The 11,022-nt window shown below is 33.1% G+C and overlaps 1 protein-coding gene across 11 annotated transcripts in view; it reads left to right on the top strand.

Moving 5' to 3' along the window:
• Positions 1-352: 352 nt before the first annotated feature.
• Positions 353-11,022, top strand: part of LOC148626415 (uncharacterized) — a 32,247-nt gene continuing 21,577 nt past the window's right edge. For 4 of the 11 annotated variants that reach the window (XM_088570389.1, XM_088570386.1, XM_088570385.1 and 1 more), the window contains exon 1: positions 4,070-4,109. Coding sequence is in view for 1 of the 11 variants with exons in the window: in XM_088570380.1 (XP_088426506.1) it covers positions 448-494 (47 nt within the window). In the remaining 10 variants the exon portion in view is untranslated. Of the gene's footprint in view, positions 567-3,983; positions 4,110-11,022 lie in introns of those variants that run through there. The other 7 variants (XM_088570388.1, XM_088570381.1, XM_088570384.1 and 4 more) reach the window with 5 other exon arrangements.

Below are 11,022 nucleotides of genomic sequence, written 5' to 3'. Positions count from 1 at the left end.
CGATCTTCCCATTGATGATGGCGAGCAGGTAGGTTTTGGCGTCGTCCCGCTTGATTCCCTTGTATTCATTCGATTTTTTTGTTTTTGGAAATTTATGATTTTATATGTAAACCGCAACATATGAAGCAAATCGATTCCACATATAATTTACTGATTGTCTTACAGAATTTTTTAAAAATTATTATTTATTTATTAATAATTTACAACGCCGTAATTTAACAAAAAACTATGAGGACATCTTGTTGGCAATTTATTTAACCTTGTGTTTTGATTTTAAGTTATTTATTATGAAACATATAAAACCTGTTTTAACACAAAATATACCAATAGAATAACATCATTATACGTGATCGATTATTGTTATCTCTGAGATATATTTTCTATATTCGGTTAAATAGCTACAACGCAGGACGTATTGACAGAAAGTTCACTATTCAATAGTATGAAATGATATTTTCCCTGCACTTAGCAGGAAGCATGAATTACAGAGGAAGGTACGTGTAATATTTTTACTAATGCATGCGACTTGAGTCATGGAATTGCAGAGTTTGGAACTAAACTCCTCGGTAAGAACTATTTTCTGTTCGTGTTTTTTTTTCTTTCTTGAGATTACAATAAATAGAACTTGTATGGGGTAATTGGGAGACTCGAGTATGGAATAGGGGATCAGGACAAGCATTTCGTATAGGATTGGGATTTAGAATGGCTCGAATAAGGAAAGCATTTTTAAAATGTTATTTTATTTGTTCCTGTTATTTACATAGATGATATATTGAACTTATTGAAAAAGAATTTTCGAGCTTCAGTCAATTTTCTGTCATGTCTTAATAATAATAATTGATGCAAATGATTTCTCCGTTCGAGCTTCAGTCGAGCTTCTGACTATCTTGATGCAAGTTATTTCTGTAGTTGAGCTTCAACAATATTTTGATTTGAACTATTTCTGTCCCCAAGATGCTATTTTTTTCTCAATATGCTCCTGAACGGGACCCTAAAGTTACCAATATTTCGAATGTTGACTCTTTCTCCTTATATTTAAAGTTACATAATGAGGATAAGAAGACGTTCCTATACGTTTTAAATAGGACCGTATATATATTGTGCAACACATTGTAATACTGACATAAACCCAGAATAGAAGAAAAACAAGTACAATTTATATTCCAAAGGTTTTACAATAAAACGTTGATAGTGTAATAAAAAATGTTATTATATAATAATGTAACATGTGATACGCTCTCGAAGGGAGCGTTTATGGTTGTATTATCAACTTGGTTCTGTATACTTATGGCAAGAAAAAGCATCAATATCCGGTTTGTACCTGCATTTTCAGGAGCTGAAAAACAGCATAATGGCAGCTTCATTTGCGTATACTTGTATATGTGCGATTGAGAGCCAAACCAGTCTCGGAAAATATTTGCTAGTTTCGATGATTAAATACAAATCGAATCATAGATTTTCCAAGATAGGGTTGGCCTTATAGTCTGCAGTATGGCGTCCAGATGTTTACGAAAATTACGTAATCAATATTACCCATAATTCTCGGGTCATAAAAATTGCGAAACGAAAACGAACCAAAACGAAAAGAAAATACTCGATAAAATAAAGAATCGAAACGAATTATTCGATAAAATGAATCAAATCGTTATAAAAACATAGTTTAACTTTACAAAATGGACAGAATGAAACGAAACTAAATGCAACAAAAGAAATCTTTGAAGACGTTTCGCAAACATAAGAACCATAATGTTAACCAATGCCGGACAATTCGACCCAAAGACATTTCGGATTATGACAACCAATAATTCCGTATGAATGCCGGACATATCGCCCAATAGACATATCAGACCACGACAATCAGTAAAATGCTTTAGGACAAATATATATTATTACAAAATTTGCCATACTTAAAGGTTATAAGTAAAAAATATCAAATCAGAGCCGACCAAAATTATCAAAGTTGTTTTTAATTAATGTTTCTTCGGGAGCGTTAATAGGTTTCACCTTCATCATATTAGGATGATTAAAGTACCAGTCCATATAAACTCCAGCCACAGTCGATAGTAGAGGTGATTCATGGTGTTAAATAACCCACTGAACGAACAATGCTTTTTTGGTCTTCAAACTATATTTATGCGTAACCATACATGTAGTCCTTTTCGTTTTCAAATTTGTATTTTATTTCATCTCCGATAAAAGTCAACTAAATCAAACCAAATCAAGAACGATAACTCGTGCAATGTGCTATTTTCATAAACAATCTGTTTGGTTTTTGTCTAGAAAGTGCAACAACCAAATGACAAACTAAGATAGTAAAACTCTAAAATTTAATTAGAGTGGAGACATCCTTTAATCCCCGAGAGAGGGAGAATCTCTTTCTCCCATGAATAAAACCAAAAAAAAATAAATTAAACAACACCCTAAATTCTTCCAACATCAACTATACTCGGCGTCACATAAATAACATACTGTTAAAATTTGAATAAAAATATTTTCTACGACTTTATTGACACCTACCGTCGTTTAAATTGTCTTAAATGACTTGCTCATTCGTTTAGCCAAACGGCTTCTCCCTAAACAAGTCGCTTATTAGCTTAAATCATGCGTAACAAATCCTTACGGGAAAATCCCATACTAATATCCGCCATGTTGGTTTCTACGGGACGATTTGTTTACAAACGAAGTTCGTAAGTTCCAGTCGAACTCCGGTGACAATCGTCTGCTTGATCAACTTCTCGATATTGTACGTTGTTCGCGTAAAATAAATCCGAGATATCCGAAATAACGCCGAAATGCATTCTGGGTTCATCGGTTTATGGACAAACCATTTAAACGTAAACAACATCTCCTAGCAACCCGATCACTGTAAACATGGCCGACTTTTTACGATGTAAATTTTGGCACCGAGAATTAAAATCTGACCGGAATTTAACGATTCAATGTTTAGGGAGAAGCCGTTTGGCTAAACGAATGAGCAAGTCATTTAAGACAATTTAAACGACGGTAGGTGTCAATAAAGACGTAGAAAATATTTTTATTCAAATTTTAACAGTATGTTATTTATGTGACGCCGAGTATACGTCATCAAGGACCTCCCCTCCAGTCATCAAGTCATTGCGTCATCGATATCACTACCATTATGATTTAATTAGTTGATACACTACCAACTAATCTTTCAAAATATGAATAACATTCGTAAATCAACAACTATTTAATTGATCAACAATTATTATATGAATAACAAATGCAAACATGGTAAGCGTGGGAGTCTTCATGTGACATTTTAATTTCCCGGCACGTGGCAGGAAATTACTCGCTCGTGCGGTGTGAATGAAGCCTATGACTGGGAGAAAGAATTATCTCCCTTAATTTTGTCTTCTACAGTACATTCTATATAATTTCTATCTCCTATGAACACAGGTTATATGAAAATCTGTATGTAGTTACAAAAAAAAAATGTTTCACAAATCGGCTCAACTTGTTTACACGGGCGACTTTCAGTGCATTTTCAATCTTTCATTTATTACTTGATAAAATCCATTTTTTAAGATTACTTATTTGCTTGTGTAATTCACTTAGATTTTATATTTATATCTATTTTGAATTAAGATAGGGGTATATCCGTAAGCTCCCACATTAATCAATTAACCGGGGCGTTATCAGCTGGTCTAAAACGTTGTGACGGTGATTACAAACATGCAATTAAATTTCGCCGAACTAGTATTATTTTTTACCAGTGCAAGCAGAAACAATACTATTGTGTGTGTTTCTCAAGATTAATTGGAGGCCAAAAGATTGTTATATTTTTCGCAGTTTAGTGGAGATGGCCCTGCCCCCATACCTTCCCCCAAATCGGTCTAGAACTTTCTTTACCTGCTTACCCATTTATAGCCTGGTTTAAAAAACTGCGATTGTACTTGTATTAATGAAAATCGTTATCAAGCGAAAAGAAATTCAGATATAGGAATGTCCTTTCCGATATGATGGTGAATACACATATCTTAGTTACCTTGAAATTGAAGTTATCTGCTGTGTTCACTTCATACCAAGATAATAGAGATTACGAAGCAATCTATATTTGGACATATTAAGGAGAATTGAACACAAAGGTAAGAGAAAGGAAATTGTGAATAATTGCAGTTTTGCGTTCAAGAGTAAAGGAAATACTTACAGATATTTTTTTGTATGTAGACAACTGCATTTCAGTAAGAAGCAAGTTTTCTTGGTTGTATATGTACATATTACCCAGACTGTATATCGTACAATTGATGATCAGTGAAGTTGTACATTTAACAGTTTGAATGATGGCGTTCGAAACCTGTAAGTGCCGTATTTGTTAGAAAGTGAAAATCTAAGTGATTGAGTGATTATATTAATACTATGTTTGCACTACAACACAGTGCATACTCTACATTAATCTGAGAAAAACACTGAAGTGTACAGTAAGCCAGCTGTATTCACTTCCTGTTATTTATGTTTTGTAAACAACTCACACTGGTGTCACAGTTGTTGTGATGTCATTTAGCTCGAAGACTTATGAGCCATTGTTAAGGAACTAAAAGCAAATAAATCCCAATAAGAACGAGAAACGAACTAGATATCGATAATCCGCGGAAGACACTTAACAACAAACAAAAACAAACAAAAAGACAAGACAAGACACTAAACAAACATGAATTAACTGATAGAAAACAAACAGAAATGTCATATTTAGGAGTGAAGGGTCAGTATCTGACTCGTTTATATATATTGTAGTAACCTCACACCAAGCTTATGTTTCATCTATAAGGGGGTCCGTATCCGACCCGTTTATAAATTGTAGTAACCCGACACCCAGCTTATATTTCATCTGTAAGGGGTCCGTATCTGACAAGTTTTTACTTTGTAGTAACCTGACACCAAGTTCATATTTCATCTGTAAGGGGTCAGTATCTGACTCGTTTATACTTTGTAGCAACCTTACCCCAAGCTTATATTTCATCTGTAAGGGGTCCGTATCCGACCCATTTATACATTATAGTAGTCTGACACCAAGCTTTTATCTCATCTGTAAGGGGTCCGAATCTGACTCGTTTTTACTTGTATGTTTGTTCTTGTTACATTGTAACAATGCCAAGCTACATCTAATTATAAGTGTCAGGCAAATTGTGCAACACAATGATAGTTTAGGGGTATGGATAGCAGTTCTTTCCCTAAATGCAGTTTGAATAGCTTAAATATTTTTCCTATGCTTATCTGAAAAAAAAAATCGATTGTTAAGTAATATTTATTCGTACTATGGTACATGTACTTAAAGTACCGTATTGACAATAGCGGGTGAAGAAATTGAAGAAAATCGGTAATTCTCAAATTTCTACTTTTTACGTTTTTATTACAATTGTAATCCGCTGAAAAAGAAAAAAAAGGGGCTGAATTTTACAGACATGCTGAAAATATCGTTGCCTTAATTATATACACCCAAAAAGTGAGTTTTAAGTGTTGATGTAGGTGAATGAGCGTTTACAGTAATGCTGAGACCTGCTTAATTGTGTTAAGGTTCTGATAAAGCCAATATCAAGGACATTCCTTAAAGAAATGTTTTCGTTCATAGTTTTAATAACACATTAAAATTAGGACTGAAGCATTTCTAAACACATTTTATATGACTGTATTTAACACGCAAGAACAAGTCTAACTTAAACAAATGTTTTGTAACTTCTATAAAACATTCACAACAAAATTGAAAAAAAACATATTTTAGAAAAAAAAATCTATGGTTGCGAAAAACAAGATTTGAAGTCAGAAATTTATATTTTGTTCCTGAATGCATCATGAAGTGTAAGCTAGCATTAATTTTCTTGATAACAATGCCATTTCAAGAAATTTAGATGAATTAAGATATTTTATGCCATGATCCAGCTAAATACCAATAAGCATAAAATTTTATCAAGTTCATTCAGATTTGACAATTTTTGTCGCAAGTTATTGCTACATATGTAACTTGCTATACACTAGATATTAAGGCTACAGCACATATGCAAACAAACATCTAGTCTTGTATATTTATTTTAAAATTTATTGTTTACACTTCTGTTGTTAGCAAAATATGGCTTTGTACCGTAACATATTTTGTGATGTAAGGAATCATAAATGTATGTGGAATACTGCACGATGAAGCTTGAAGCAAAGTTTTCAGTTTGCATTCTTAATATCTTGACTTAAATAATCTAGACAATTAATGTCCTAGATTTTGACATAAGCAGAACATTAAGTTAATTGATTTTGTTAATTCTCTATGAAAACAAGAAAAAATGTTTTGTACAGATATAGTAGAAGAAGCTTTCGAATGGTACACATGTACGTAATTTGAGACGTTTATACATGTAACATACAATAATTTGGAGAGTCGAATTTGTGCGTCTAAATATAGGAAACTCGAAAATCCTATTTCTATCTGAGTTGATATGTCTCTAGAAATCCATGTGTCATCAGAGGAACGTCTAATACTACTAAAACTTACCAAATAAGCAAACAATATCTTTTCATCGGAGTAGAGGTCCATGTACTTATTTTGCTTTTATCCCCACGTCCACATGTATGAAAGCAACTTCAATGTTAACACCATTTAAGGAGGTACATTTTGGGGTAAGGGACATAACCATTGAAATCAGTGATATGTTTGTATCATAATCAATTTCACCAAAACACGATGCTTACATGAGATTGATGTAAAATGGTAAGTACAAACGTTCGAATGATTTGTAGGAGTTGTGTCCCTTACCATAGATCTACCTCCTTAACAGCTGAGGTGAAGTGTTAAATGAAGATATCTAAATATAGGGAAGAACTTCATTTCGTAGATTTTAGAAGTAAGGATTTGTGCCTCAACGAGTTATAAAAAAAGGGGCAAAAATATTAATATTCCTCGGTGAACAAGTTTTTGGCAATAATTCGTTCATACATGCAGGTTATAGGAGTAGCCGACAATCATAATGGAAGTTGCCATACTTGTGGTAAGATTCCCTGAGGAAATTTGGCCAGGTCCGTAGTATGGCAAGCATTAATTCAAAACATGTATTTTTTAAACGTTTGCTTGACGTAACAATGTCATTGTAGGCACCATGCGTGTCTCGTCCTTAGTCCACTTACTGCTTCCACCCTCTTTTAATTAAAGACATGTACATGTAACACAAAGGAAAATTATAGCTCACATAGTTAAAGAATACCCATGAAGATTAAACTCAGTCTTTTAGTTAGAGAAAAAGAAATGGGCCTCAGACTGGCAGATCATTCGTAAGGTAGCCTGATACTAATATTCAAATGGTGCTCACAAAAAATAACCAACACAAATTGTTAATTTGAGTTTTAACAAAGGTTTCACCATTGATTCTATGTTTTCCAGTGAAACTTCCACCAACATAAATTCGACGATTCTTCTGTGCAATTTTTTTCTGTATTTAGTAGAAAATTGTGGACTTGAATATTTGCAAGTTATACAAATGACACATTTCTATTTCTCATTGAATAATTAAATTTTCTTCGCAGTATGGTTTTATGCCTACATGCTTAAATATCGAATGAAAACGGTGATGACCGACAGCTGCCTTATTTTGTACATACAGCTGTCAAATTAATAAAAGATTTTCTGTAAAGTGATGAAAAGCCTACACGTAGGAAAATTGTAAACAAGGTTGACTTCATTTTTAGACTTAAACTGTTGGCGAGGACAAAGTCAATCATATCGGGACGCGCATGTTTCGTCAGTTGTCTTGTCTGAGGTATGGAGGCTTACTTCTGCCATCGAAAAGTTGAGCTGTCGACATAATTTTATTGATATGTCGACATAACCATCACGACAAAACGTCGTAATAACCTCGGAAATCACAGAAAGTCAACTTGTCGTGATAGTGAGAATTCACGTATGACTCAACTTTCGATGGCAATAATAAGCGTCCATACTTTGGGAAATAATTACATGTACACAATCAACTAAAACCCTGAATACATACTACAACTACACTTTTACAGATTTAATACAGATAAAAATTCACTCTTTAATCGTTACAAAACACGCCACTGTATTTCAATGTGAAAGAAAAAATGTGAACATTGTACTTCAATTCAGTATATCTCTAAAGGTCGACCTAGTTGGCGTATGATTGAAAGTCTTGCATGGGATATGTATATGTATTTCTTTTCAGAACAAAGTTAACATTCTTGATTATTTAATATTGCTTACAAAAGCTACATTATATTTGCAACTGCAGTGCCAAAAAAATATAGATGCCTTTTCACCTTTTTGTCACATTTGTGCATGTACATGTATGCAGCGATCTGTTTAAATTACCACACATTATTTAAAAAGTGTGGAGGCTAACTATATATATTACATCACTTTAGTTGTGGAGTATAGATATACATGTAAGAACATATGCATTAAATCAAAATTTGCAGGTGAGAATGGAACGTCTGTAGTATTTTAACATGGAATTTTACTTTAAATTCTACAAACATGTTCCTAAACTATATTTTCAGTAATAATACCTGGGATTTTTTTTTTGTACAAAACAATTGTGAACTTAAGTATCAGTCTTTCTAAAAATCAGACAGAAGGTGATTCATGCATGTTAAAAACCCACCGAATTCAGTCTTATTTCTTGTTCAGAAACTATTGAATTCATTTGGTTGTTGCGCTTTTGAGATAAAAATCATATAGATTGTACGTGAAATTGACACTTTGGAAGACTTATCGTTCTTGATTTGGCTTCATTTGGTTGATTTCAGTGGGAGATGAATGTATGATTTTCTTAAAAGTGCAGATCTGAATGCAGAAACGGTTATTGTTCTGCGAAAATATAGCACATGTAGACTGAAAAAGCATCATTTGTTTGGTGGGTTTTTCTTCACCATGAATCACTTCACCATTTGCAGTGTCTGAATTTTATGTGGACTGGTACTTAATACTTCTGATAAACATTAAATAATTATCGCCCTTCAAAGTGTTTTAGTTCTTGGTTTCAAGAAATAAAAATACTTGTTTACTAAGTCGAGTTTGTAAAAACTTTTACTTGTTGTTAACAGAGTACATGTATTTAGATATGGAAACTAATCACTATATATTAATGCGTAAAAGTATTACTTTTAATTACAATCTGTTCAATTCAATATGTGTCCCCGTTGTCTTTGTTGTGTATGTCTGTTTTCCATGTCTGGTCTTTGTTCCTGGATTAGATTCTTTGTTGTGTATGTCTGTTTTCCATGTCTGGTCTTTGTCCCTAGATTACATTCTTTGTTGTGTATGTCTGTTGTTTTCCATGTCTGGTCTTTGTCCCTTGATTACATTCTTTGTTGTGTATGTCTGTTTTCCATGTCTGGTCTTTGTCCCTGGATTACATTCCTTGTTGTGTATATCTGTTTTCCATGTCTGGTGTATGTCCCTGGATTACATTCTTTGTTGTGTATATCTGCTTTCCATGTCTGGTGTATGTCCCTGGATTACGTTCTTTTGATTACCGCTAGAAACGTGGTTCCTTTCATTACTCTATCATACATATTCTGTAATAGTTTTTTACCCTGATATTGCCATTTGTTATACAGACTTTCCTTTTGACTATTGACCCGTGCAGGTCCGGGTGTCAAAAGAATAGGCTTGCAGCAGCGCTAAGCTTGTCGTAAAAGGCGACTAAATAGTGCTCAGAACCCTAGCCGGGGGCTAGGGCGCTCTGCCCACAGAGCAACTGGGATGTGTGCCCCAGGTGGTGGAATGGGGTACCCCTGGCGTGTTACATGCTGGGGTTGTCAGGCTATAATACGGAAAATCTGACCGCAAACCATAGTGGTGCACCGTCTTGGGAAAGATGCCACGTTCCTCGCACGTTAAAGAACCCTACTGTGGTATTCTCCCGGAGTAGGAACCATAGGGCTCCGCCATAGGAGGCTAAATTGCCCGACCCAACCCACCACTCCCTATTTCTAGTGGCAATGAAAATTTGTCGACCCCATTGTCCTTGTGTCCCATCCCTTTTTCATTTCATCATCATTTCATGTTCATTTTATCATTAATTTCATGTTCATCGTCTGAAAATAGCTGAAATATTGCTGCTCGAACGTTAAACCCCAACAAACAAACAAAACAAACTTTAGACTATTGCATAGATTTTATCAGTTCTATGGCAAGCCAAAGTGGACAAAAATTAATATTTTGTAATATTAGAAAATGAATTTTTAATATTACAAAATCATTTTTTAATATTAGAAAAGATTTTTTAATAAATCAGTCACATTTTTAATATTACAAAATGATTTTCTCATATTAAAAAATCGCAACTGAATACGACAAATCCATTTTCTAATATTAGAAAATCAATTTCTTATATTAAAAAATCGTTTTTTAATATTAGAAATTCAATTGAACTTTTAATTTAAAAAAAAGTGTTTTGTGATATTAGAAATCTAATTTGTAATATTAGAAATCTAATTTGTAATATTAGAAAATGAATTTGTAATATTAAAAAATCATTTTTTAATATTAGAAAACACTTATTTTCCAATATTACAAATTCATTTTCTAATATTAAAAATTCATTTTCTGATATTACAAATGCCTGATTTAGTAATATTTAAAAATATCACTCATTTTGTTATATTACAAAATGAATTTGTAAAATTAGAAAATTAATTTGTAATATTAGAAAATCGGTCACATTTTTTGATATTACAAAATGATTTTCTAATATTAAAAAATCGTCATTGAATACGACAAATCCATTTTCTAATATTCAAAAATAGTTTGTTTAATATAAGAAATTCAAGTAAATTTTTAATATTAAAAAAGTGTTTTGTGATATCAGAAATCTAATTTGTAATATTAGAAAATGAATTTGTAATATTGAAAAATCGTTTTGTTGATTCGATTACGCTCGGTTTTCAATATCTACGTCAAGCACGTGTCAAACTTTTATACACAACTGCTCTATCGGAAAATCTCGGCTGATTTCCGCTACACTAGTTTCATGTAAAGACCGGTCGATGGTGTAACATGCC

This window comes from Perna viridis, chromosome 2 (assembly GCF_037379345.1).
Source record: "Perna viridis isolate PV_CMFRI_1.1 ecotype Kerala chromosome 2, ASM3737934v1, whole genome shotgun sequence".
NCBI classification, from domain to species: Eukaryota; Metazoa; Mollusca; class Bivalvia; order Mytilida; family Mytilidae; genus Perna; species Perna viridis.
The sequence above is the reverse complement of the archived record's forward strand: the minus strand, read 5'-3'. Positions and strand labels throughout refer to the sequence as shown.